The sequence below is a fragment of the Paracoccidioides brasiliensis genome (genome assembly GCF_000150735.1).
Source record: "Paracoccidioides brasiliensis Pb18 unplaced genomic scaffold supercont2.1, whole genome shotgun sequence".
NCBI classification, from domain to species: domain Eukaryota; kingdom Fungi; phylum Ascomycota; class Eurotiomycetes; order Onygenales; family Ajellomycetaceae; genus Paracoccidioides; species Paracoccidioides brasiliensis.
This window is the reverse complement of record NW_011371358.1, coordinates 2,198,095-2,225,488: the sequence shown is the minus strand read 5'-3', so window position 1 is coordinate 2,225,488 and position 27,394 is coordinate 2,198,095. Positions and strand designations below refer to the sequence as shown.

Below are 27,394 nucleotides of genomic sequence, written 5' to 3'. Positions count from 1 at the left end.
AATCAGTTTAATTAAACCTTGCAGTGCAGATTCTTTCTGTGGGAGACGATTCAAAGAGCTCCCAAGCGGCACCACATCACGTGATGTACATGTTTCAGTTAGCTGGCCAGTCCCACCAATCAATGGAAGATCTCACAGGTTATGTAATGACCCACAGCCAACGATAGCCACGTGACCTCAAACATTTCACCCCGACTCCAATGCTGTTAATTTATTTCGTTGTAATTTGGTTATTTACCCCCTTGATTTTTGAGTTTTGAGCAGCCGAAATCTACGAACATATTGCGAAAAAAAAAAAAAAATTATTATTATTTCAACCCTAGCAAAACAATCAAATAATTATTTCCCATTGAATTCTATCTATGATAATTTTGGGAATATCAGATCATTTTGACGTCTTTTTGGATTGATTTTCTGAGGTGGCTGATCTTTTTGTAGTAGTTAAATCGGACTAGCACAGGAAATACGCTTAACTACCAATCTACGATACGGCGACGGACGGCGATGACTTGGACAGGATAAGCACTTGTACATCACCCCGTTGTTGATGTCCATGCGGTCCTCTGTACACGCCCACTGTCAGCTCCTCATCTGTTGCCCATTGTGTTTCTCCCCGTATCTGCTTTCACTTAGGCTATTTAACTTCTGTCCTCGTCTCCTTGTTCCCCGACAATGGCTTCCCAGAAAGAGGAGGGGTGTGGAGTCCCCGCTAGCAGTCGTGGCTCCTGGTCGTCGTTCTTGAAGGTAAGAAGATCAGTTGAAAAGTGATGACATAAAGCTGTAGAAGAAAATATATCATTACGGCACACAATCCTAATATTTTGTTGAAACACTTAATATCTAACAAGCCGTTTCTAGTCAATCGCTTCATTCAACGGTGACCTCTCCTCCCTCACCGCTCCCCCCTTTATTCTCTCCTCCACCTCCCTCACCGAATACTCTGCCTACTGGGCCGAACATCCCAGGCTATTTGTTGCTCCAGCCAAGGAACCTGATCCTCAGAAACGGGCTCTCCTGGTGCTAAAATGGTTCCTTAGCACCCTCCACCAGCAATATTGCACCCGCAGCGAGAAGTTGGGCACCGAGAAGAAACCATTGAACCCTTTCCTGGGCGAGCTGTTTCTGGGGAGGTGGGAGGATGATGGCGATGTTGGAGAGACGCGGCTTATTAGTGAGCAAGTGAGGTTCGTAGGGCTCGCGGAATCGTTCTCTGCATAACATATGTTCAGGAAGTTCTGAACCGTGAGCTGACATTTTTTTCTTTCTCTCCCGGTAGCCATCACCCTCCTGTAACAGCCTATTCAATCGACAATGAAAAGCACGGTGTCCATGTAAGTTGTAGCCAGCCCCCTCCGCAAGTTTTTGGATCGAGAAGAACGCTAACAACGTAAAACCCTTTGTCTCGAAATTCAGCTCCAAGGATACAACGCTCAAAAAGCTTCCTTCTCAAGCACGATAAATGTGAGGCAAATCGGCCATGCCATCTACTCCCTAACGCCGCCATCCACAGAAGACAACCCATCCCCAGAACGGGAAACGTACCTTATAACTCTACCCTCACTCCATATCGAATCTCTGATATACGGAACCCCCTTCATCGAGCTGAACAGATACACCCAAATCGTCAATTCCACAGGCTACGTCTCCAAAATCGAATACTCAGGCAAGGGTTGGGTGAGCGGGAAGAAAAGCTCTTTCAGCGCCATCCTGTACCATGAGAGCGAAGGAGAAAAGAAGCCCCTCTACACCGTCGACGGCCAATGGTCGAACACCTTCATCATCAAAAGCGCCCGCGGCAAGAAGCAAGAGATAGACAGATACTGCGCGAAGACGGAAAAGAAAACACCACTCACAATCGCCCCGTTAGACAAACAGGACCTGTACGAATCACGCAGGGCATGGCTTGACGTTGCAAACGCAATTGCCCGCGGAGACATGGACGCGACCTCCGCCGCCAAATCGAAGATTGAAGTTGCCCAACGCCAATTGCGCAAGATTGAAAAAGAAGAGGGCCGGGAGTGGGAGAGGCGGTTCTTTAAGCGCATTGATCTCAATAAGGACGACAAGGTGTTTCTCAAATTGGCGGCCAAGTTGGGCTGGACAGATGCGAACTGTAGTGGTATCGAAAGTGATAAGACGGGTGGTGTGTGGAGGTTTTCGCCTGAGGCGGCCAAGAATGCGACCCCGCCTTATCATAGGGAAGGAGGACGCGGGCTTGGGATAGTGGCAGCGGACGATGACTCCACCTTGGAGGCTGTGGGGACGTGTGGAGCTGATGCTGCGAGCAAGGTGGGTGAGGACTAGAAGGGGGGGGGTAAGCAACGCTAAATACCATTTTTTTCTATATTTCATTTTATTTTTCTCTTTGCTTCTTTTTCTTATCTTTCTCCCCCTTCAGTCCAGTCTATTCAACCTTGGACCGGATCCATTGACACTTTCTAGAAATTTTCTTGGCAGGCTCGAAATCATCCTGGTGACGATTTCCGCCTCCTTTTTTCTTTTTCTTTTTCTTTTTCTTTTTTTTTTTTTTTTTTTTTTTTTGTAAAAGAAACTTTTCCATTCCAATATTTTGCATTGCAAGGGGTTCCTTCAGACTTCAAGTAATGTATTCTTTTTATATTTCTCTTTTGAGAATGGTAATAATCGCATCGCTCAGGAGGTCAAAACAATTGACAAAAGGTTTTTAACAGGTAACGAATAACTAGCAATGATATTATTGATGGATATATATATTTATTATTAACTAACCCATGCAGGTCAAAAGCCCAGGTAACTAATCGTTTCTATAAAAGCAGAGTCAAGATGGGAAAAGTTTCGAGTTGCAAACAACAATGATTTATTTACACTATGAAACATTTAACTATCATTCAATTATATATGTGAGAGGCCGGGACAGGAGGCGGTCATATATGTGCGGAGACGTAGAAGACAAGAAATATCAATGTAAAACATAAGATACAAAAGGAAAAAAAACCCTAACAGGAAACGCATTTCGGAAGTAGGAAAAATTGAATAGCCAATAAAAAAAAGAGCGTCTTCCTATCCATCGTGCATGCCGATCAGAAGAATATCGTGCTGTATGCGGTGATTCCCGCAGCGGCAATGGCGTTCTCATAGATGCCTCATAGCAAGCATTAACACCCTCCGCCTCTCGAATCATCTCCCGACTCGATATCCTCACCACGTAGACCCAGCCGCCTCCAGGACTGCCTCTGCCCGTCCCTCCCCGCCTCCCCGTCCTTCTTACTCTTCTTAACCTTCTTGGGAAACTCACTTTCAGGCCCCACAAGGACATGTCCTGGATGCAGAACGTTAAACAAAACCAGACCGGTAAACATCGGCACGGCCTCGAGGCAATAAAAGGCCGCTTCGCTGATGGCAAGGCCGCTCTCTGTGCCGCTTGAGTACTCGACTAAGCGGAATACGATACGGATGGTGATTAGGACTAGTGCGGCGTACAGAGAGTAGAGATGGCGGCGCCACGGGAGGTGTTGTGGTTGATGGATTTCGAGTTGGGTCATTAGGTATTGGAAGCGGCCGGCCATGATGAAGAAGAGAATTATGAAGAGCTCTTGGAGGCCGATGCCGCCCATGTCTGTATTCAACCAGCGTTAGCATGAACTCGTACGCCGAGAGGGCCTAGCAATTGAGGATTGGGCTGTATTTCGGAGACAGAAAAAACACATCATCATGCTTACAGACGTTGATGCCAATCTTGACGAGATCGCCATCATCCGAGGTCATCAAGCTAGACGAGGAAGCCTGCACGATCATAGAGAAGACATCCAGCGCGACAAAGACAACAGTTATCCGCTTGGCGCTGACGCTGTAGATCTTCTTCTCCGGAATGAAGAAATAGATCATCCGTCCCATGACCATGAAGACGAATGCGTTGAGCCATACAGGTGCGAGAACGACGAACAGTTGCTGCGGAATGAAGTGCCATAGGCCAATGATTTTGTGTGCGGAGATTATGCGGAATGTGAAGCCGGCTGTCTCCCATAGAGCAGCCATTACTATCACCCAGCAAAGTTTCTGGTAGAGAGGGTAGAAACAGTTTATGTTAGCATATTTGTATAGTACATGCTTCAAGGAATGAAAATAGACGACAACAGAGCGAGGAGATGAGAGAAGAGTTTCCTGTAAAAATAAATAAATATACCTTTCGAAAGGTATACCATTGGAACATATGGACGAGCGATGTCAATCCGAACAGCACTGTAAAGAGAATAGCTGCCGGGATGGAGGGACAGTAGCCCCAACCGGTGTCATCATTATCCAAATACAGACGGCAAACGTTCCTCATTTTTTTTTCTTCCTTCAACGAAGCCGGATCCCAAAAAAGAAAAAAATAAAGAGGGGGGGGGGGGGGGGGGGGGGGGGGATATGGAGACAGGGAGAGGGGGAAATAGGAAGAGCAAAGCAAAGAGCAGTCGATCTCCGATGACTGAAAGAAATGAAATTGCTGCATTGACTGGTGGAATTGCCTAAGAGCAGAGGGAGGGCATGGAGATTAAATATACGGCCCCAAAAGCACTCTCCCATCCGCTAACTGAATAATTGACGCCCATCTCGATCAAACTGCCTTGTAAATAGTCTGAACTAAAACAGAGACGATAACAAATAACAGGAGAGATGGCTGTCTGGTCAATATCAACCCATGAAGCCATGAAGATGTCAGCAGAACGGGGTATATGACATTATCTCCCCCCTTGGAGCAGCGCAGTGGACAAGGGCCAACAAAACTGCGAAAGAAACCATGAGACTGTCGTAATTGCTTCCAATGGCTTGACGAGTGCCTCTTCCTGCTGTTGTTGCTGTGGGAAACGCTTTTAGCTCGTATACGATGACTACCGTTCTGCTAACTCCGCGTCATCACCAGCTTTCGCAAGTTAGCCACGCAAGACGATGGCGGTCGTTTAGCAGACCACACAAGCTCAAAGCTGGTTGGTCAGCTATGCGAGGGACCTGGCTAACTTCGGAATTGTCGTCTGCGCAGGGGCTGTTATTGACTTATTAAGTGCTTGGGATGCACAAACGCCAATTTCGGAGCTACCCATATTCGCAACTGTTAGTAGATGTTGGAGCTATGAAGTTGGGAACGTACCAATTCATTAGTTACAGGAGAACAAAGTAGAAGAGAAGCGCCGCAACTGGCGGTGGCTAGCCCGTGTCCAGGAAGCAATTGGACCTTCGATAGCATACATCGTGCAAACATCCTGAACCTTTACCATCAGACTTGCTCCAGGGTATTATTATTGATTTTATTGCACTTAGTTACGTCGCTGATGTTGTTGGTGCTGCTCAGGAATTTTGCAAGGTAACGTCAGTTATCGGGATTCAGGAACAGCAGAGTTGGAAGCCGAGAAGAAATGCGGTTCGCGCTCGCACCGACAGCCAATCCGGAGTCAGAGGCCAACGTCACCAAATACGAACAACAACCTGGGAGTCACACCAACTCACCAGCCCTAACAAGGTGCCACTGAAACCAAGCAACAATCCTCCCTCTTCCCAGTATTATTACTTTCTCTTTGCCGGGCTTGCTCACCTACAGTGCCATGACGTTTCCTGTTCTTGGGTGCCTCATTAGGTTCCAGGGAAAATGCCCAGATCAGTTCGGTGTTGCAGTCTGCTCATGCGCTCCGCCTAGTATCCCCTACGAGCCTCTGGGACAATCCATTAGATTGATCTTCGTCACCGCGCTGCTCTGATAACTACTAAATATAATAGAAACCTCGCTATTTACGGCGGAAATGTAGAAACGCGGGGGGTTACCATGTAAAGGGCAACGTACATCCCTGCTAAGTCCCCAAGGAACTACTTATCGCGTTTACTCCTATGAAACTACGGGCCTAGAAGTTTCAACCAGGCCTCCTGAAAAATCATATAGGAGAAATGGAGCAAGCAAGAATGAATGATGGCGATGGGAGAAGCGGAAGACAACAAAAGCATATTTCTCATTTTGGCGTCAGACTCTGCGACAAAGCCTTTTCGATCAATAAAAGTATAAGGCAAAAGATATGAGGAAATGGAGTGTGCCTTGGTAAAAAAAAAAAAAAAAAAAAAGTCATTCTGTTTTGCATGCCTGTCATTCCATATCATCAACTGAAGCTGTTGTTTATGAAATAAAGAAAAGGGAAAAAGCAAGCCAGTCCAGTCTCCCGAATATGGAAAGTTTGTAATAGTTGGTACAAGAAGGGGTCATCATGATATATGCGGTTTTGTCTGCGGTTTTGTCTGCAGTTGTCTGTGATTGTGTTTGGATAGAGCGGTGGGAGATAAGTGAAAAACAAGAGCATCACATAAGGAAAACGATGATGAGAGGAAAGAGGAGAATGAATCAGCTGAGGACAAATGAAGGGTAAAAACAGAAACATCAGGCACGGTGATATTTTTTTTTTTTTTTGGTTTGGGCGGAGAAGTTGATCTCACAAAAAAATATACCCTCATGCCAGATAACCAATAACATTGAGAGAATAAAACGAAAAGTGAAAAATGAAAAAGAGCCACATTGAAGTGAACACAACAAGGGAACATGCCCAAACTCCAGTTAAAGAGAAGAGATTACACATGGATAGCAAAAAAAAAAGCCCCCAGGCCTAACAATTGTGCTCAAGGGACTCGCCAACCCATCCAAGCTTTTTCTTCTTTCCTTTTTGGTTCTTGTTATGACATCTTAATGACCATAGTTGCCGCCCCATCCTCCACCGCGTCCGGTATTTCCATAATAGTTGCCGCCAAACCCTGCTCCTCCGTACTGGCCATATCCGCTAGCTTGCTGGTGATGAGTTGCGTTGGCGCCAGCCTGTTGGTGGTGCGCTCCAAGGCCTCCAAGTCCACCGTATTGTGGATTAAGCTGAGGATACGTGCCAAATGCCTGCTGGCTTGTTGGCTGTCCTTGTGCCGGGGGCAGACCGGCCTGACCAGCCTGGGGTTGAGCGGGGACGCTGTTAGTTGCGGATCCAGGACGATTTGCTTGAGCTAGTGAAGGGCTTGGGCCGCCTGCCTTGGGTGCTTCGAAACCCTTTGCCGCCTCTTCCGCGCTGGCCGGCTGTTGCTGGGCGATGGGTTGGCTTTGAACAAATCCTGATTGAGTCCGCCCGAAAACATCCGGAATAGCGCCAAAGGCGGTGTGGCCCGATGTTTGGGCTTCCGACGGCTGGGTCGATCCCGCACGACCGTACCCAGTATCGCGGCCGGGGGCACCCTGGTTAAACGTAGCTGCGGTAGCAGGAGTAGAGGCATGATCATAAGAAAAACCATGCTGAGGCTGTCCGTACATGCCGGTTCCCTTGCCGTATGGAGCCGCATACTGGTTTCCATAACCGAACTGGTTGCTATGAAGGTAATGTTCCTCGTACCTCCGTGCGTCATCGTACATCGGACGATTTCTTCCATACTGATGCTGGTTCATTTGATTCATATATGAATTCGCATAATGAGGGTTAGAATAATAGGGATACCCATAGTTGTAGGCACTATGAGCACCCTGTCCCTGAGGCAAATGCTGATTGGGTTGGGCAGTTTGGCCGGGCAGAGTGGGGTTAGGTGTACTTTGGCCACTGTTAGGAGCTTCCACGTGGCTATACCGGCTTGGTGGTTGGGTGGAAGCGATTTGGGGCTGGGCATCAGCACCGCTAACACCGCCAAATCCGCTTCCAGCTCTCTGCTGTGTCGCAACACCGTCTTGGGATTGGCTGTACGAACCATAATAGTAAGGATGTCGTGCTTGGTCACCTCCGTAGAATGCGGAGTAATCTGCAGCGGTAGTTGCTGTGGGTTGAGATGGTATGGGAGCTTGGTTGGAGAAGGGTTCCTGGTTCTGTTGTTGGGGAGCCTGCTCAACTTGCTGACTGAAGGGATCATATTGTTTTTGCGATTCTGTATATCGCGCAAAGTCGTTGAACGGGGTGTCTGTGGAAGTAGCTGCAGCCACAGGAGGAAGTCCAGGAGCCGGGCGGGGAACAGCAATAGCTTCTGCTGTTGCTTGCGTTTGTGCCTGTGTTGTTTGGGCTTGATGGACCTGGGGTTTATGTGTCTGAGTTTGGGTGGCGGGAGGAAGCGAGGCGCGAGGTGCGACGGGAGAATGCTGGGGAGGCTGATGTCGAGTTTCCGGTTCTTCTCTCTCGTCGTCAATATCTACGTCATCAATTGGTCCGTTCAATCCCATGCTCCCAAACTGGACAGCAGCCCGATCGACTGCATGGTTTCCTGGCATGACGACGGCCTCTTGTTGTTCCATAACACGACGCTGCAAGTTTGCTGCTCGTCCAGCCCCAGTTGTAGCCTTATATGCAGTTGTAGCATAGCCCGACATTGGTCGGGTCTGTGGAGCGGTAGCGGCACCAACCACGCTGGATTGATCCTGTATGCTGGCCATTGTGCTAGCCGCTGTTGTGCTAGGCTGTGGGTGGGATATATCCGGAACTCGCTCTAGGTTTGACTGAGTCAATTCGTCCTTTGGTATCACTGGAACGGGAGCTTGGGGTAATGGAGTAGTAGTGGTCGATGGTTCTGAAGGCTGTGCAGTTGGCTGTTCGGGGGCAGGTTTTGATTGTTGAGAGAGTTGCTCGATGGGCTTGACTTGTGATTCGGCAGGCTGCACTGGGGCTGCCGAAGCTGGTGGGGGAGCCTTCTTCTGAGGCGGAGGTGGAGCTGGTTGAGCAAACAAACTAGCCCAGCCTTTCTTCGAGCCTTCTGGGATCAGGCTGCTCTTCTGTGGAGATGCTTCTGATGAGGGCTCCTTCGTAATAGTGGACGGGGCTGCTTCGGTGGAAACCACTTTGTCTCTAGTGGTAGACACAGGCTCTTCTGGTTTTCTCAAAGCGTCAGATACAGGAGCACTCTCTGGCTCTTCAATTGGCTGGGCCGCAGGCTTTTCAGTACGAGCTCCATTGACATGGACGCCTGCTCTGCCGCCACGCCCTCCACGTCCACGGTCACCCCGACCACGTCCACGAATGTCAAGTCCTCCACGGCCACGACCTCCACGGGCTGGTGGAGGAGCAGCAAGGGAGTCTGCCTGTGAGAGAGGGTCTTTTGGCTTGGCACGCGATCGATCGGTGTGCTTCTTTTTGACCTCTCCCCACTGCGACACATTGCCTAAACAATAAAAGAAAACCAGTCAATATCAAATTGAATTAAACTTTAAAAACCCATAACATCTTGCCACAGAAGACAATGGACCATACTAACCATCAGTGATGCGCTCAATCGCAATCTCTAGATCTCCATTGGCGTCTTCCAGGGCAAAAACTAGGTCCTCATCGGTCCAGTCTGCGAAGAGCTCTTTTATGGTGATTAGGCTGGCGGCATGCTTTTTCTTCAGCTGACCAATTTCTCCTTCGTCCTCATACGATGGGGTGGGGGCATTCTCTGAATTTGCATTGGTAGGCTTGCTGGATCGTCCACCTCTGGAGCTGTAACCTCCTCTACCGCCACGAGCTGACCCCCGACCGCGAGGGGCAGATGGCCTAGATTGAACTTCGGACATGGCTGTCTGATTGTGAAAAGAAGGGATTAAAGAATGCGAGGAAGAAGCCAGGCTAGTGTGCCAGGAGAGGGGTGGAGTGTGAGAGCGAGGATTGACGAGGTCAGGGAGTAACAAGAGGGAGTAGGGAGAGAGAAGAAGGGAAGCTGACGATAAGACCAAGGATGGAGGCAAAGGGACAAGAGCTAACAGCAAGAGGAGAGGCAGGGTCTCTTGTAGCTAGAGAACGAGCCCAGGAGAGGCAGTAGAGAGAGAGAGAGATGTGAGCAGTCGAGGGAGGATGTTGATGGCAGGAGATGGATGAGTGGAAGGCAAAAAGTTTCGCGTTTCGTTCTTTCTTTGAGGCTCAGGGAAAGGGCTGGTCGGCGACTGATCACGCCAGTCTCAATGAGGAATAGTTTACGCAACCAGGCGCTAAGTCGGATATGCTTCAACCAACCACAACCTCACCAACCATCTGTCACTGATGTAGTTACATGAGGGATGTATATAGAGATCCATGGAGACAGAGAGTCTGGATCGTTTATCAGCTGTCTCTTTCGTATCTCAATTGTTTTTATCCAGTTGACGCATTCAACATACATATCTGGCTGGCCTTTGGTTTTCCAAGCAAACTGGCACAACGGTTCATCCTACTCATCTACAGTTCCTTGGAACAACTTCTTCTCAAACGCCGATTAACCCTGCGCTGGAAACGGGCAACTGAATCCCACTGTGAATAGAAGATTTGTATTTTTTATATTTTATATTTTCCTCCTCCTCCTCCTCCGCCTCCTCCTCCTCCTTCTTCATCTTCTTCTCAATTGCGAAGGGATCCCCGGCGGGCTAAATTATGAAATAGAATGGAGGCTACCAGAGCCATCTGCCTGAGGTCATTGTCCAAACAGCGTTCCTCATTTGCCCAGTTTGCGCAGGAATCCCGCCGACTTCTGTCCTTCCTCCGCGGCCAGCAGCCTCATCAGCCTTCCGTGCGGTCGACAGAATATTCGACACCCAAGCGCCATCCCGATAACCCAAGCAATAGACACAGCACCTTAAGTAAAGATGCGGAGAAGCACTTGAGTTCAATCCTCGACCATCCTCTTTTCCGAATCGTTCCAGACAAGCCATTGCCACGGAAGGGCCAACAAGATAATGTCCAAGATACAGCAAATGTGAAGAGGAAACTATCAGAGAATCCTCTAGGACTGTTGGACGAGTTGATTGCATCTGGACGAGCCGACCATAATACCCTATCAAGCTGCCTTAAAGCCCACAGTTCGCTCCCCCACTTCTCGTCAAAACCATCTGATGCCATTGAGTCATCAGCAGTGGGCTCGAGGATCGTTGCGTGGTATTCCGCTGCGGATTTGAAATCAAGACTATGTTTTTTTGGTAGCTGTGTTACCATGTCTATGGTCGTGCCGTATATGGTTGCTGGCCGGCTGCAATACGTAATTATGGATTGGGTAAAGATGTTGTCTACCCCAATATCGCCTGACTTCGCCCGGGAACTGGCAAATACCCTCTTACCCTCCCGCCGCCTCTGCTTAACGAACCTGCTGCATGAATTCGTCACCGCTGAGATAAAGCATGGTCATGGCATTCAATCCGCCTTGAAATACTTTATTCAAACCTGTGAACTATTACCTCCTGGCGATAAATTCTGGAACGGGAAGAGAAATCCATTTTGCGCCGCATTGCGAAGCACAGGATGCCAACTGGCCGCGTGGATTTCTAGTCATAACCAAACCCCCGATGTTCAAGGGATTCCGGTTGAGATATTTGAGGAATTTTGCAGGCTCTCTGACCATCTATCCAAGGACACCTTTTTCTGGGGAGCAGGTTTACCCTTATACCACCCAACCAAACCCGACGCCCAACCAGCATTATCTTATCTCAAGCGCATGTCCTTACAACCAGAAGTACAAATCCGTCCCGGTAGACGGAAACACCTGTTGCGACTATCGCTGGACGCCGCACAGCTGTTCCTCAAGCAGAAACAGTACTCAGAGGCATCATGGTTGCTGGCACATGCCAAACAATTTATCGGGGATGAACGTTTTGCATCCGAGCAGTCATCAGAGAGGTTTAATCCACAAGCTACCTTGGCATCCGGTCAGCTATTGAATGGAATGTGTCTGCAATGAATCTATTATTACGCCTTATATACTATATCTCCTCTCATATTCGGAAATTGGTGCATAGCAAGAGTTTTAGAACAACAAGAGATGGTGCTGAAGTCATGCGAATTATATCAGTTAACAATCACCTAGCATTGGAAGGCCACAGAGCGTTTATTCATGTCCCAATGACGAGCCAAACTGCCTTGAAAACGTTTCGGGATAACGCCGCTGTCTAACGTGAAGCTGGAGATACCTTCCCGGTCTGCATTGTTATGGAGCACTAGGTACGGCAGAGGGGCAAAATTCAAATGCAGAAAGCCATCGAGGCTTGAGGATAAGGAGATGCTACGACACGAACCACCACGCTGAGCGAAGATGGATATTATCCTATCGTCTTGGATACTCTGCTTCCAAGTCATATACCATAAATATCTCTCACAAGCCCAACTCCTCTGTGTTGACGTGTGCCATTATTGTGTGGTCCAAGCCATATACCTGACCAATTAAAGTGCGAATTATAAATATTCGCACAATTTTCTAGCCCGAGAAGATGAATGTACACGTGTGACAGTTTCACAGTTACTGGTATATCCCGATCGAAAGGAGGGCCCGTAGATAACGAAAAAGATTGTTCCGTTCCACTGCATAACCAGTCTACCGAGAAAGACCAGATGGAACCGCAAAATATCAATACAGACACAGGGGAAATTGAAAAACCTTCTATTTAGCCAAGCAGTGGGAAGGATCTTTCTCTTGATCGTCCTTTTTGCGAGATGGGCACGATTTTGTTACTGTAGCTCAGTGGTGGGAATCTCGCATGTAACTTAGTTATATTTATAACTTTTCCAGGCTGAGGTTCAATCAAGAAAATCTTTGACGTTTTGTCACTTTCTGCGGACACTTCTACTGGACGATGAGTTCTTGAGTGCATCTTAACAGAGGCAGAGCCTGCCTTGGTTGTGCGAAGAATACACTGTTCATTTACGACCTAACCCACAAAATCAACAGCAGCAAGTGGAAATACGAGTCTAAGAGGACGATACTATTGCTAGATGAAAGGGGATGGAATCAGGGAATGGAAGCTCTAAAATAAGCAATAATAGTGGCAAAAATTATGGGATCTGAAGTCTCTGAGATCCAATGATTCCTCAGAATATAATTCCGCAATCCAGATGAGGTTGCGATTTAAAAATATCCGACCGGCATTGACCCTCCGATTTCATATGTTTGAAAATCGATTCTAGCTAATTTGTTGAATTTGTACCATACTGATTTTGCAGTGTGCATTTGGCATCAAGGGAATTATTATCTCCGTGTATCATACAGAATACGAACGGAAAGTTGAAGATTTGACTTGATGTTCGTGCGTTCTGGTTACGCAAAGTTGAAGTTAAGCTTTTGCCAAGCTACGGAAGGGCTGATTCAGCAGCAGGGCGCTAACTTATGTGGGCCTGGCGTTTCCAAGCCTCTCGAGAATTCCTTCGCTCCAAAGAAGAAGTTGTGGAAAATGGAATGACCGGAACGAATCACGGCGCCAAGGCCTGAGGGTATTCAACTCTACAGCAAGAAGCAAGGAGGCGTTATATCCTCTCCAAACCCTTTGAGCATTGGTATATTTGAATAGACAAAACACCTTTTCGACCATATTCCCCGCAACCCACGCTTAACTTCGACACTCATACCGGAATCCTCTCCTGTGCCTGTTCATTGCACCCACGGCTGGCGGTGTCAACCCATCCAAAATTCAAAAAACATGTCCCTGCAATCACCACCATGTTCCAATCTTACGAACAAACCGGTCGGGACGAGTGCGCGGTTCGGACGCAAGGAGCACTCAACACAGCCTTCACGTGTCCACAGTAAGGTTCAGAAAAGTGTTCCCCATCCAGAAGAACATGGCTCTCATTGGGCTTGCTCTGCTTCTGCTAGCAGACAGCCAGCTCTATCAGCTGAACGGGGGATTATTCCCTGGACGCTTCTATCTGGAGCCGACAGCCAGAATCGAGAAAGGTCAGCTCTTCACCAACGGTTCTCTCAGATTGAACAGCTGCGCTATTTCTTTATTTGCCCTTGAGGCAGACATGTGAAGAGGGACAACTGACAAACTTTGTCTGTATTTGTACAACTGAAGTGATCTGTACCATCCTCGATGAAGCAACTGATTATTTGCTAAGGCAAATAGCACAGGGAACAGGCTTTCACAGCATACATCCGCTCCTTTGCAATATTTCACCCCCTACATTCTGTAGTAAAATCATCGCTGTCTGGCCATCCATATCAGGAGCTTTTAGCATACCATCGTCTTGAAGTAATAGATCCAGAATTTCTTCATAAACAGAAGAAGATGATATTGTAAAAGGCGGAAGCAGCAGGGGCCGATAAGAAGCCACTCTTTGCAGGAAATACCCTGACTTCCGTGATGATGACAAATAGTAAATTTGACTTGGCTTTTTCCTGATGCTTTGATCAAGCTGTTTCTCATGTAGGTCTCGGTTATCATGCATCCAAGACCTGCGATGCGTTGCGCATAATAATGGGATTCCCCCTCCTTCCCGGTCTCCCGTTACTGCGCAATGGATTTTCTTCATCAGAAAATTGTCTTAATTCCACCTGGCCATTCACAGCCGCAATGGATTGAGGTGCTTTTTACATTCTGTTCCCGAGGTTTGGACAATTCCATCAGCTTTTGGAGGAACTTGGCATTGGGGGGGCATGCCGCTTACTCCTGCGCATCTGAAGAATTATCCGAAATCAGAAACCCTGCTAGTTTAAGCCGTGTGTTTCTCCTCATCATTAAAACCGAGGAGAATTTGGGCAAGTCATTCATTCTTGGTTGCGCGGTCCATATCAACGCTGATGCGCTGATTTGCTACGATTCAAGGCCACGTTGTATTTTGTAGAGTTGTAGAGACAAGGATGTAAAATCGCATATAATGGCGGTCCAGAAGCGTGTTGATGTTGATATCAAATCCTAACTCCAGATTGTCTGCGGTTTCAAGGACGAGCTCGACCAGGAGAATAGTAACTAAGAGATTGGGGATTGGGTCAATGATGAAGAGAAAGTCCGAGATTGCAATATATATTACTATAGTTGTATAGTTATCAGACACAGAAACATAAATGGACAAGAGCCCAGCAGCAGAAAAACTCATACGCCCTTGGGGACTTTCATAGGGGATTGCGGAATGGTTGGGAGACTATAGGAGCTACAAGTCCTCGGTTCCTATAGCAATGTTCAGTGTTTTCGGGGCCGGATAAAACTGACTTTTGACGTTTTCAAGGGGAACATTCGGAATAACTGCCGTGTAGGTAACTAAATAAATTAACTTATTGCCTCTCTAAAAATACTTCACTAGCCAGTCCCATTATTTACTATATGTTTTATCAATTAACCTGTTTAATTAGTTAACTAGTTAAACTAGCTGGTTAAATTTAATCCATTTCATTAATAATAATTGTTTTATCAAGTTGGCTAGTTACTCCGCAGCAGCTAGTAGACGTCTGTCTTGTCTTCTTGGCCGTGAGTTTAACCTGCGATCTTGGGCCGAAGCTGACTGAGCTAGTTAACAACCAACCACCCCCACAGGCCAGCCCCAATCTCCACCTCCAACTTCCCCTGCACTTCCATCACTTTCTCCATCTCCATCATTTCCCAGCTCAATTCCTCCTTTTCCTTGAGCCACTCTTTCATCAACATCCATCAAAATCTTTATCTTGTCTATATCTCTCGCGCCATCGCTCAATCGCTGAACCCCCTGCGCTCTCAGCTTGACAATCTTATATAGCTGCAACTTCGCACACACCGGCCATGGCTAACGAAGCAATCAATGGAGGTATGTATGTCTGAGGCTATCCAATGAAAGACCAGGTGTTGCGATCATCGTCCTATCCTTGGTGTCATATAATTTCGCGTGTTGTTCTCTTCTTCGTAGCTTTGCTTCCACGTTTCTTATGCGCCATCCATCCCGAAAACAAGCTTCGTGTCAACACACGCGTATTTTCGGCCGCACTGAAAATATGCTAACCATCATCCACACACAGCTCCTGCGACCAGCGCAGTTGAGAAAAAGGATACCAACAACTCCACTGCCCCGGACGCCCCTGTCGCAACCGCGCTGAACGGGGACGCGCCCAAAGAGGCCAGCGCAACCCCAGCGGAAGCTGCTGAATCTTCCAGCGCAGAGCAACAGGCTGACAGCTCAAAGGGTGCGGGAAATAAGCATGAGCGCGACGATGCAACTGCTGCACTGGTGGAGAAAGAAAACCCGGAACCGGCTGGTGAGCCTGCCGCGAAAAAGCAGAAAACCGACACGGAACCTGCTCAGGCCACCAACGGAACTGAAGTTACAGCTGTGGCGAATGTCCAGAAGAAGAGACGCCCGGGTAGACCTAGGAGATGGGGGGGGAACGGGAAGGCCGAAAAGAAAGCACCTAGGCCTCGCGCCACTGAGGGAATCGGAAGCAGAACTAGGAGTCGCGTCCAGGCATAGAAATATGGCTGTGATTCTACCCTGTTCAATGGATGATATGCTCGAAGCATCTGTGGGATTCAAATGCACACCATCAACAGTCGAAATCTCATGTCCAGTTCTTCGTTTGACCTCGTTAAATTGCTGAAGCTATGATTCTTCTTGTCTATGAATTTCTTTCCTTTTTCTGTTTGCTTTGATATCTGCACATGTTTTTTTTATATCTTCTTTTTTTTTTCATGTGGCTTTATGCAGCTCCAGCAATCACTTTCATGTTGCTCTATTTGATTTCGGGTTTGCTTTGATATCTGCACATGTTTTTTTTATATCTTCTTTTTTTTTCATGTGGCTTTATGTAGCTCCAGCAATCACTTTCATGCTGCTCTATTTGATTTCGGGTTTGGTGGACATACTAAGGCGCACTTCGGGAACCAAAGGGAACAGGAGGCCTAGGAAAAGGGACTGACCCTTGTCATCATATGAGGATAACAACCTTATCGTTATAAACATTACCGGACTTTCAAAAACACCTTCATTTCATTAGGTTCTTGTATTTTCGCTACCAGTTACACTGCCTAAAACTTCGTAGACACGGCTCAAATTTAAAATATTTCCATTCAGGAGCTGTTAAGCTGCTTTGTTTGGTCTTCGGCATTTATAAACGGTTTAACGGCTGTGACAGCACACTTTTGGTCTAAACACGGGGCAACATCCTTGAAATAAAAATATTTTAACGCGAAAAGGGCAGGGGACCGTTTTCCATTAATCGAGAAAGAAATATATTCTGGAGCATACAAACGTACCAAATCAACCTAACATGAATATACGTCAACTGTATCCGTTCTTCAGCTGGGGCAGGGATTGAGCTGTTTTCATAATTTGGTCTTCATGGCTCAGCGCCGCCGGCCCGAAGCGCCGGGGTCGCCGCATGTAACCCCAACATTGCATGCGTCTCCGACAATATTATATTAATTATCTCCACTCAACATTGATTCATATTTTCCGATGTTGAATGATATTCCCATACAATTCTTGATCTATTCATTTTACGGATATTAAGTCGACGGTCCCTCCTCCCTCTCGTCGCTGGCTGCGACTCTCCGCCGTGCCACCGACAGAAACACGTACACAAACATTACAACTGTGTATTTCCTCACACACAAAGCGAGAAGCCTTCCTCAATTTTTCTCCGTGAACAGGGTGAGGCCGAAAAAAGTAACAAGTATCTGCACCTTCCCTTGAAGAGACGGAGTTTGCTGGGGGGATGGATCGGTAATGCTACGCGCCATAGTTCGATAAACCTGTCTTATGCCCGACAAACCTGCGACAGTTGCAGCCTATGCTGCCGGCGCCTCCCTAGCCGCTATCACCCTCTTTTACGTCTTCGGCCCTAATTTCACGATCGACAACGAGGAATCGAATACTAGCACGAGAAAGAAGGGAATTGTCGGCCTCTACAACCCGTCCAATGACTGCTTCATCAATTCTGTTCTGCAAGCCCTGGCTGGCCTGGGCGACCTCCGTTTATACCTAATTCGCGAACTACATCGACGGCAGTTGGAAGGGCCAGAAATATACAACTCTTTACCGGATATCGAAAGTATTCCCCGCGGCGAGACACCTGAGAAGGTGCGCGAGCTACAGCAGGCATCCGTCACCAGAGCGCTGAAAGAGATGCTCGATAGCCTCAATGAGCGACCCATATATAAGAAGACGATATCCGCGCGGACATTTATATTGGCTTTGGAGTCTGCGTTTCAGACACGGATAAGCCGGAATCAGCAGGATGCGCAGGAATTCTTACAGATTGTTGCGGAGCGCCTGTGTGACGAATACCATGCCGGTGTTAAGGCGCGGGAGAGGGCCGCTGCATCCTCACTCAAAGCGGGTGTGGTGAATTCGATATTGGAAGCAAAGCCCGTGGGTAGATCTGGTATTGGGGATAGTGATTCCGAATTAGAGAACGGATCGTCATCCTTGGACACGGGAGCTGAGGCTTTGGATACGGAGTTTCCGTTCCCTTTTGAAGGGAAGATGGAATCTCAAATAGAGTGCGAATCGTGCCATTTTGAATATAAACCAAACCCGACCTCGTTCGTCAATCTTACGCTCCAAGTGCCCCAGAAGAGCTCTGTTACTCTAAGTTCGTGTTTTGACGGGCTGCTCAAAACGGAATACATCGATGATTTCCGATGTGGCAAGTGTGTTCTCCTCCACGCTCTGCAAATAAAAGAAGCCGCAAAGAAGAAGGCTCTGTCAGAGAGGGAAATCAAACACTGGGATCATGAGATATCGCTCATAAAACATGCCCTGGAGATTGACCCTGAAACCATCCCCAGGGGCGTGAGCATGCCAAATACACAAAACGTCCCGAAACGCAAGATCGCGAGACATATGCGAATCACATCCTTCCCTAAAATAATAGCCATACACCTATCCCGGTCGATATTTGACCAGAACAGCTCTTCAAAGAACGCCGCTAAGGTCTCGTTCCCGGAACGACTGCCTATCGGCGGCATCCTCGACCAGAAATGGTATAAGCTACTAGGAATAGTATGCCACAAGGGCAGCCACCACAGCGGCCATTACGAGTCTTTCCGACGCAATCACCTCTATGCCCCATTTTCCACCCCAGACACTTTCCGCTCCTACTCGCAAAGTCGCTCTCCTAGTCGGAATACGTCCACCGCCCCCAGCCCCAGTATCAACCCGAAACACAAGACAGCTGCTGCACAAGACTTAGAGGCCAGTCCCCTGAGCATGTCCGATGATACCCAATCTTCATCAGCATCCTGCACCTCCCTCCCCGTCCCCTCATTACCCACATCCTCTTCTCATGTTTTAACCAGCATACATAACACAGCACCCACCCAGCCATCTCCGACATCAACACAGTCAACCCCGTCGTCGCAAGAGCAACAAGAAAGCAGGGATATTTCCATCACTTCACCAGTCACGCCACGGCTCAAACCATCTCCATCAGATCCCAATGCTGCTACATCTTCACGCACATCTTCTTTAAGACGCCAGTCCATCACCAAGGCAGCAAAGATTACGGGGCCAGGAACAGGCATTCCATCGCGGTTACAATGGAAGAAACGGCCAAGTGACCGCTGGTGGAGAATCAGCGATGATAAGGTTAAGGAGTGCAAGACTAGTGATGTGCTGGGGATGCAGAGGGAGGTTTACTTGCTCTTTTACGAGATGGAGAGACCGGGAGATGATGAGCAGTAGCTTCGACTATGTGAACGCCAGTTGGGGAGATTGAGTGGGGATACTGAAACATGAAAGGAGTTTGCAACAAAATAGATTTGGGGGGAGGGTAGCAGTATAGGACAAAAAAGCGAGGGAGGGGAAAATAGTTCTTAATGCTGGTGAGGATTATTCTGTTTTACTTGGTGGGAGATGGAGTACCTGTTTTCCTTCCATTTCTCGCAGTCCTTTTATTTTCTTGCTGATGAAGCTTTCTTTTTGATCTTCATCGCCTTTGCATGTTAAGGTAGCTATCTCCTTGTTTCTTCTTCTTCTTCTTCTTCTTCTTCTTTTTTTATTCTCTGAGGGACTGAAGCATATTTCTTCGTCCTTCTCGTTCTCGATTCTATCTCTATTTTAATTTTTTATCAAGCAATGCATACAAGGCCTCCCCAGCGACATGGCCGATGATGATGGGATGGCAGTACTATTATAATATGATACACTTGCATATATATGTGGGCTTACCTGGGCCAAGTCAAAAGTCGGTATTTCTGAACGTTGCTATCTCAAGCTTGCATGAGACATCTAGTTATCTGTGTGGGGAACCCCAGCTGCTCTAACTCCACAGGGCGTTTTGGATGGAGCCGGCTCTGTAACTGTTGGTTTGTGATGGAATTTTGATAATTGCAGCGGTGACGGACAAAGGTACGAAATATTCTTATACCCTTCATCCAGCTTGCGTTTCAGATACGGTATCCCAACCATCACGGCCAGGTTCTTCCATATATCTGACGAGCGAAGTTTGAGTGTTTCACGTTACCTTTGCCGCATTACCAGGCTTTGATAGTTTATTATGAACGCACTGTATCCTACGAACTTTGACTGCATGCATGATTCTGTCCAGCACTTCCTATCTTGCTAGCTATTGAATACAAATATATTGCGCAGTTTGTTACGTATCTCTATAGAAATTGGAGGAGAAATCGTGGCTGCACCGGGGAAACCAACCAGCCAGCCGTGGATAGTCGAATACCTGGCAGTGCTTTTCAAAAAGAAGTAAAAAACCCCTAGCTTCTATTAGCATCAACCTAAGCACCTAGTGTGGGCGTATGATGTGATCTGGAAATGTGTCTCTGGAAATAATGATGCCTAACCGATAGAATCACGGCTGGCGCTTGTAGCGACCGCCTCAATCCGATGTTGTACACCTTATGCTGACTTAGTATTACGATGAAGGGTAATGTTTATATCTTGGTAAAAGAAAACAAAATCAACACCGTTCCATATGTCTGCTAAGAGCTAAAGCATTTATTTGAACTTGGAGTTGTGGGTGGGATCTCAGCAATGTGGACCTCTTCTCCTGTTGCCCTGGCATCACATCGGTATGCCCAGTGTAGCAGCAGTTTGTATGTCGAACAAAGGCAGGGTTGACCAGTATTGATTGTATTCTTCCTCAGTGTCTGGGCGTTTGGGTTGTGATATACTGGAGCAGGCTGCATCTGGGAAGTTTGGGGCAATATTTTGCATAAACCATCATTGCTATAGTTAACATTTGTTTGATCCGACTATGAAAAAATTCAACCATCATGAGGGGGTGCTGGGGGTGGATTTGAAAATGAACTTGGGGAGCCTCAGGGAGGGCTGCGAATCTGTCAGCCAACCTTGGGAGTGTGTAGTTATCTCAGAGGGAACGAGTCTGACGTGGGAAAATCGAGTGGTTAATTCGGATTCGATCTCTCTGCATTAGGGAAGCCAGTTGATCTGGTGCAGCTATTATTCTTCAGCTGCTGATCCCTCTTCATAATTCGCGGAACAGGAGACAAGGTATCACTTAATTGCTTCCCGCATCACAAGGCAAACTTCCTTTGTTTCAAACGCCGTCCCTATCAACGGCTGTTGTTACTTATGAGTCCAAGCCATAATGGAATCCGCGCCGCATGCAGTTCTCTCAACACGCCGATGATCTCAGTCGGTGACAAATCCGACACCACGGTTGGAGTACCACTTCAAATTGATACCATGGATACACGGGGGACGGAGATCCATGTGGCCGGGTCCGTTTAGTAGCAAAATCAGAGTCCTGAAGGATGAATGAGGCTGTGACTAGGAATTGGTTTCTGGAATTGGTTTCTGGCATAAAAAAGAGAGCGCAATAAAGACTCTGACGACCATTTTCTGACATAGACTGAACTGATAGAGTGCCAGATTTTTGTGTGGCATTAATACTCTTCCATCATAGTCTGGTAACTAGTTATACCTTTCTTGGATTCTCAGGTTTACCCGTGACTGTTCATCCTTCAGGGTATCATCTTCCATTATCACAACTCCTAAACGTGCAAGATATGGCCACCCACGGACTGGATCTGAGCAGAGCCTGCCGCTGTAAGTTTCTGCAGCCACAATGGCAGGGACATTTTGCCACAGAATGGTCATTCTACGCTTTACAAGGGGTATGTAGGGTTATCCTGACGTCGCAAATCCCCAAGCAGCATGACCTGGCCGGGTGCAGGATGTAGAAACTTTCTCTGCGGCTTCAACCACAATAGAAAGCAGGGGTATCTGCACAGAATATCCACATGCGCTTTGAGAGTTCATCCCAATTGAAGAGCGGGAAGAATTACCCTGCGTTTCATTGACAGACACAATGGAGCCAGGCAGACCATAGCAAAATCAGATTGTTCGAACATTCCATCTGCTAGGTGGATGGAATTATTGGGGACTTCCCAAACCCAACCAGAGATGAGAGAATACTTGAGTTAAGCTGCTCCCGTCCTCCTCAACTCCTTCGCCCGCAAATGTCTAATGAACCTTTCACCGTGAACATGAATGGAGACAGCAGATGCAGCCGTCAACCACACTTTCGGGTCCATAGCCCTTGCTTGAAACTTTGTTGGCTGGTTCATTGCTATGAACCCAAGAACGCAGTTCATGTAGCTTGTTCTAAGAAGGGAAAGCTGTAGTTATCATCCAATGACAGTGTGGGGACAACGGAGTTCGAAGCGAACTACAAAGACGACGCACGCGCCTGTCCAACACGCCCAACTCATAATGCAGGCTTTGGTTAGAGAACCAGGAACTGGAGGTTTTGATACTGGCTGGATTGATGCCGATAGTTGAGCATTTCTGTGCAACGGGGGATACGCAACCTTGCAAAGGTTCCTTGAATGCTTCTGTGAAAAGCCTGCTTTCATCGACCTGGGGAATTTTGGCTGCATATTGAAGTATTCTACGTATGCTGTTTTGTCACCGCTTTCTGTGGCATCAACAGCAGGCGGGGAGGATCCGTTGTCGAATGAGGGGAACTGGCGGGTTTGCCTTCGACATGACAGGACGGTGATATTCTAAATACAACAATATAAAATGGAAGAAAGGGAAGATGTCAAGTTTCAAGATTCAGCACGGCCGTCACCCAGAAGCTTGAATTTTATCAAAATCTCAGCAGTAGAAAAATGGTCCAATGAGTGATTTAGTTAACTAGTTTAACTATTAACTATAACTACGGAGCTGCCACGCTTTGCTCAACCTCAGCCTCAAGCTGCAGCAAGGCTCTCGGCTACCAATGATGTGATTAACAGGCACGAAAAATTTATTTGTACTGTTGAGTAATTGAGTTCACTGAACAGGGTGGGGGATATGTCCGTCTTATGGGTTGTCAGCACATCTCCGCTCCGTGAGCACGTTTCTCGTTCTGCGGCCAATCCGAACCGCTCAATCTCACCCTGGCTCACCCTGGCTGTTGAGCCGGCAGCTACGGGGAACCGGGATTGAGAACTACTGCAAACTACCCGGGGGGGTCAAAGCGGAGCAGTTCGAAAGATGCACCATTTGGTGGTCCTCGGCTAATTGACCATGGTGACATGTTGCACTTCCGGCGAAGCTCCCAGCCCAATCTAGCCTCCCACGCGGTCATGCCACCAGACAAGCCTGACGGGTTGGTGATAAAAACGGAATAAGAAAAGAGAACGCTAAGACTCATCCACTCCTGAGTTTGATGGCCACAATTGGTCTGGAATGCAGATAGTTTACTTTTAGCGCCATGTTGACAATGAACAATAATGCGCCCCTAAAGTTTACGTCCAGCAGCATTCTTCTTGTCAAGCCTGCTAAAATTGACCTGCTTTATATCCAAACGGATTCCCCCAGCAATCTGCGGACGGCGGAGCTGAAAGACTCAGATCTGATGATTCTGCTGTCAAGAGCAGCATCAATATCCATACCCTGTGCCGGATTCTGGGCATTAAATGGATAATTCCATCATTGAACTTTGGATATTTTTAATATATTATTCATCATGGCTACCACTAGTGAAGCGCAAGTTGCAATTCCGAATATTGAAGCAGATGTATGTCTGGAGAGGGGAGCTGGCTCGTTTTTAATTTCGAACACCGACCCAGACTGACCCGGGTGTGCGCAGGAGAATGATGATACGGACTCTGCTTTCAATGGCTCGTGAGTTCTCCGGGTGTTGCAGTCAACTTCAGAATTTTCCATTCGCACTGGGCTTCTTATAATGGATGATGGCAGTTGTTACTGAGGACGATTGTTGATAATTCCTACAGCACCGCCAGCGCCAGTTACGCAACTACGCTTGCTTCCAGCGTTAAAAACTATGTGTGAGGATTTACATTCTGACCTCAGCTCTATATTATGTTTCAAATATCCTGACTGCATGCCAGATATGCGGTTCGTTCAACCTTTCACCCTGCACTAGCCATCCTGGAATCCCCACCATTCCAACGATATCTATCACGCTTCGAGGGTGGATGATTACTGACTTTGAAATGTTCAACTGCGGCCCCGGGACATAGAATGGACGCCGTTATAACTCATTTCGCGCGGGCGAATATATTCTAGTGAGCATTCACCGTAATGAAGTACCGCGGGTTAATCCTGGGGAAAACCAGTGGCTAATATGTTCCTCAATACATCCGACAGCCGAATGATGAAATCGAACAGGATCGAATGGACTTGGTAAGCATGTTCGAAGCATTGAGCTTCGAGAACTGCACCTTAGGAAGGAACAGATCCATCTGACCCGGAACTCAGACGCATCATATATATAAACTACTTTTAGGTGGTGATATATATGTTTCGCCGATTAAAGCGAATGCACAGCGGATTCTTGATATTGGCACAGGCACTGGTATGGCATGCCTAAATCCATATAATTCTGTTTAGCTCTTCCCAGAACTCGCCTGACACATCTTAAAACAGGAATATGGGCAATTGACTTCGCAGAGTGAGCAGTACTGCGATCCTCAATCTGTTTTCATCTCTCGTAAATTAGAACTAACTTAGACGATTTTCCTTGCAGCGCACATCCAGAGTCAGAGGTTATTGGTGCGCATTAACTTATTAATCCTATTATATTCTGTTTTATTTTGTCCTTGTTGCTGGATGCAGTAGCGAATAGTTGTTAACCCCCAACTCGTTTTGTTTTGATATAGGAAACGATCTAAGCCCCATCCAACCATCATGGTAAACAAAATACCCTTTGAGATATGCATGAAACCCCTTACCCCTTTGTGGAGATAAGGAAAACCAACGCTGTATTCCTCCATCAGGGTCCCCTCGAACTGCTCGTTTGAAATCGACGATCTCGAAGCAACATGGCCTTACAGCCGACCATTCGACTTCATCCACGGACGCGAACTCGCCGGATCGATATCAGATTTTGACAAATTATTCGCACAGGCATACAAGCATTTGACTCCCGGCGGGTTCTTTGAGATCCAATCGATTGAACCAGCATTCTACAGCGATGACGGAACGCTTTCCAAGGCGAAAAATGCAGTGAGATGGGGGGATTTGGTATTGGAATCTAGTGCAAAGTTTGGGAAGCCGTTGAATGTCGTCCCGTCTCTGCCGGATAAGTTGAAGAGGGTTGGATTTCAGGATGTTTCGACTATTGTTTTGAAGGTTGGGATTTTCCGACCCTCCTCCAGGCCCCTCAGTTTCCTCCTTTACTCCATCCGTTTACTCCATCTGTTTTAACCAGAACACTCTTCCTCCTCTTATGTTGAAAACTCTGTCTAATTTATATCTTTTTTTTTTTTTTTTTGGTTTTGTTTTAGCTCCCCATCGGTTCCTGGGCCAAGGACAAGAAGTTCAAGGAATTGGGTCGGTTCCAGCAGTTGCAGGTCCTGGAGGCGCTGGAGCCGTACTCGCTCTTCCTATTCACGAAGATTCTGGGGTGGACAATTGCGGAGACGCAGGTGCTGATAGCAGGGGTGCGAGCGGATATCAAGAATCGAGAGATACATATGTACAACTGGGTACATTTCACGTACGGCAGGAAGCCTCTAGATGCGCCTGGGGGGGCATGATGAGCCAGTACAGTTCATATGTTCTTGGAGGATCCTGTTTGATAAGCTTGATTTTATGATGCATATGGCATGTTCATTTTACTACTAATTAATTAAATAACAACTGATAACCCAAGCAAAATATACTCATTTACACAACCAGATTTGGATTTTTCACTTTTCATTTTTTCATTCCCTATTTTCTGCATGTTATCTGCCTTCAATTGTTCAATCCTTTGCCTCAGGTAGAAGGCTGGGCTGCACACCGGCAGCCGCATGGGGGACCGTCTTCACACGCATCGTGGGTATCATCAAAGTGTCTTAAATGTCGGGGTTTCTCAGCATGGATGGATCCCTTTTAAAGCCCATTGATAAGTCTCACGAAATTGGATCCATCCATGGATATCAGTCTCGTTGTCTGCGCAATGAGAAATAATTTACGTATATTCGCATAATGCTACACTACAGATGTATATGTGTGTGTGTGTGTGTGTGTGCTAGATGTTTAGGAAATCTTTCTTCTGATCCTTCATTTAAAAAGTCCCTTGTAACCGAATGATCCGCAAAATGATGTTACCGTGAACTACCGGACATTGGGGCCAACAAGTTGCGGTGGATGATGTAATGAGCATTTGGTTAACTAACCAAGCGGGGGTGAAAAATGGGGGGGGGAAAACAAAAATTCGAAGCTCGGCCTAATCTTAAAGTCTTCCCTGTTCTTTTGGTTTCTTTCTGTTCTGTTCAAGTCGCATTTTCGTCTCTTGCTTTGGTAACTTTCCAGGGCTATTCCGATGGCTAGCCATGTGCTGTATAGGAATATGTAGTTAGTTGGTAACGTGGGGAACGAGAGGCACGAGACGCCGGTCTTTTTCTTTTCTTTTCTTTTTTTTTTTTTTTTTGGGATAGTTAGTTACATAAACGTCGAATTCGATAATAAGAAGAATATTGTGCCAATTGGATAGCAGGAAGATAGAGATAGGCCGAGCACCACTGGACACATATAAAGCAGTTGTCTCCATACGATTGAGCTTTAAGTTTAGATGGCAGCCTGAGAATGAGAAATAAGAATGTTGAAGTTGAGGTGTTGGGTTGTTATACAAAGACGTGGTATCGCACAACTAAATTAGTTAGTTACCGGCGATTGGCGGGGAGAACCGGAAAGAAAGATGAGACTGACGATCGAGAAGAAAATAAGGTTGGGGATAAGGATGGAGATGAAGATGAGGATGAGGATGAGGATGAGGATGGGGATGGGATGAGGATAAGATGAGGAGGATGAGGATGTTGTGGGCTATATAGCAGTATGGATTCGCAGAAGATCATTCATTATTATTCAGTTTATGCGACGAGTGTAACTGGTTGTGCCAATTGCAACACCGAGGTGGAATAACTACGGAATAAACTGAGAAGGGAAAATATCGATCTTCTTGCCGCTTTTCATTTACCCGCTTTTTTCCCTTATCCTCTTCTGCCTCTTCTGCCTCTTCTGCTTCCGGACTCGATTATTTGAATAAGATTTCCATCACTAGCAATCATCACCCCCACTGCTCAACCGGTTTGTTTGCTCCCATCCTTTCTCTCTATTGTCAGTCTCTGCAATCTTGTTGCCGTTTCATGGAGAGATGACATTGGACCACACCCCCCCCCCCCCCCCCCCCCCTAGTCATTCTTGTTTGCCCCTCCGTTGTTCCCCATGCTACAAAACCCACGTTGGCCTCAACATGCTTTACATCTTTTCTCACTTCTCTCACCGTCTGTTTCTGCTCTTCTTTTCAATACATTGCTCTAATAGTTGCCATTTAGCCTATTCCCTCATCACGCTCTATATTT

At 47.0% G+C, this 27,394-nt stretch overlaps 9 protein-coding genes across 9 annotated transcripts; 7 read left to right on the top strand and 2 right to left on the bottom strand.

Moving 5' to 3' along the window:
- Positions 1 to 672: 672 nt before the first annotated feature.
- On the top strand, positions 673 to 2,304 carry PADG_00678 (uncharacterized protein; the record flags this gene model as incomplete). Its single annotated transcript, XM_010757626.1, has 4 exons — positions 673 to 744; positions 859 to 1,184; positions 1,277 to 1,331; positions 1,414 to 2,304. The coding sequence occupies 4 exons, from the start codon at positions 673 to 675 to the stop codon at positions 2,302 to 2,304; spliced, it is 1,344 nt and encodes a 447-aa protein (XP_010755928.1).
- Positions 2,305 to 3,134: 830 nt separating this feature from the next.
- PADG_00677 (uncharacterized protein) lies at positions 3,135 to 4,306 on the bottom strand (the record flags this gene model as incomplete). Its single annotated transcript, XM_010757625.1, has 3 exons — positions 3,135 to 3,595; positions 3,699 to 4,035; positions 4,163 to 4,306. The coding sequence occupies 3 exons, from the start codon at positions 4,304 to 4,306 to the stop codon at positions 3,135 to 3,137; spliced, it is 942 nt and encodes a 313-aa protein (XP_010755927.1).
- A 329-nt stretch (positions 4,307 to 4,635) lies between these two features.
- Positions 4,636 to 5,590, top strand: PADG_11129 (uncharacterized protein; the record flags this gene model as incomplete). Its single annotated transcript, XM_010758424.1, has 2 exons — positions 4,636 to 4,690; positions 5,238 to 5,590. The coding sequence occupies 2 exons, from the start codon at positions 4,636 to 4,638 to the stop codon at positions 5,588 to 5,590; spliced, it is 408 nt and encodes a 135-aa protein (XP_010756726.1).
- A 1,086-nt stretch (positions 5,591 to 6,676) lies between these two features.
- On the bottom strand, positions 6,677 to 9,493 carry PADG_00676 (uncharacterized protein; the record flags this gene model as incomplete). The annotated part of the gene is made up of 2 exons (XM_010758152.1): positions 6,677 to 9,102; positions 9,196 to 9,493. 2 exons carry the CDS (start codon positions 9,491 to 9,493, stop codon positions 6,677 to 6,679), a joined length of 2,724 nt encoding a protein of 907 aa, XP_010756454.1.
- An 839-nt stretch (positions 9,494 to 10,332) lies between these two features.
- PADG_00675 (uncharacterized protein) lies at positions 10,333 to 11,619 on the top strand (the record flags this gene model as incomplete). The annotated part of the gene is made up of 1 exon (XM_010758151.1): positions 10,333 to 11,619. The coding sequence occupies one exon, from the start codon at positions 10,333 to 10,335 to the stop codon at positions 11,617 to 11,619; it is 1,287 nt and encodes a 428-aa protein (XP_010756453.1).
- A 3,784-nt stretch (positions 11,620 to 15,403) lies between these two features.
- On the top strand, positions 15,404 to 16,085 carry PADG_00674 (uncharacterized protein; the record flags this gene model as incomplete). The annotated part of the gene is made up of 2 exons (XM_010758150.1): positions 15,404 to 15,428; positions 15,637 to 16,085. 2 exons carry the CDS (start codon positions 15,404 to 15,406, stop codon positions 16,083 to 16,085), a joined length of 474 nt encoding a protein of 157 aa, XP_010756452.1.
- A 1,287-nt stretch (positions 16,086 to 17,372) lies between these two features.
- Positions 17,373 to 19,298, top strand: PADG_00673 (uncharacterized protein; the record flags this gene model as incomplete). The annotated part of the gene is made up of 1 exon (XM_010758149.1): positions 17,373 to 19,298. The coding sequence occupies one exon, from the start codon at positions 17,373 to 17,375 to the stop codon at positions 19,296 to 19,298; it is 1,926 nt and encodes a 641-aa protein (XP_010756451.1).
- Positions 19,299 to 23,550: 4,252 nt separating this feature from the next.
- On the top strand, positions 23,551 to 25,585 carry PADG_00670 (uncharacterized protein; the record flags this gene model as incomplete). Its single annotated transcript, XM_010757624.1, has 12 exons — positions 23,551 to 23,601; positions 23,674 to 23,708; positions 23,819 to 23,872; positions 23,936 to 23,942; positions 24,068 to 24,112; positions 24,195 to 24,230; positions 24,306 to 24,402; positions 24,474 to 24,498; positions 24,574 to 24,599; positions 24,707 to 24,737; positions 24,824 to 25,178; positions 25,334 to 25,585. The coding sequence occupies 12 exons, from the start codon at positions 23,551 to 23,553 to the stop codon at positions 25,583 to 25,585; spliced, it is 1,014 nt and encodes a 337-aa protein (XP_010755926.1).
- Positions 25,586 to 26,618: 1,033 nt separating this feature from the next.
- On the top strand, positions 26,619 to 26,834 carry PADG_00669 (uncharacterized protein; the record flags this gene model as incomplete). Its single annotated transcript, XM_010757623.1, has 1 exon — positions 26,619 to 26,834. The coding sequence occupies one exon, from the start codon at positions 26,619 to 26,621 to the stop codon at positions 26,832 to 26,834; it is 216 nt and encodes a 71-aa protein (XP_010755925.1).
- Positions 26,835 to 27,394: the final 560 nt, after the last annotated feature.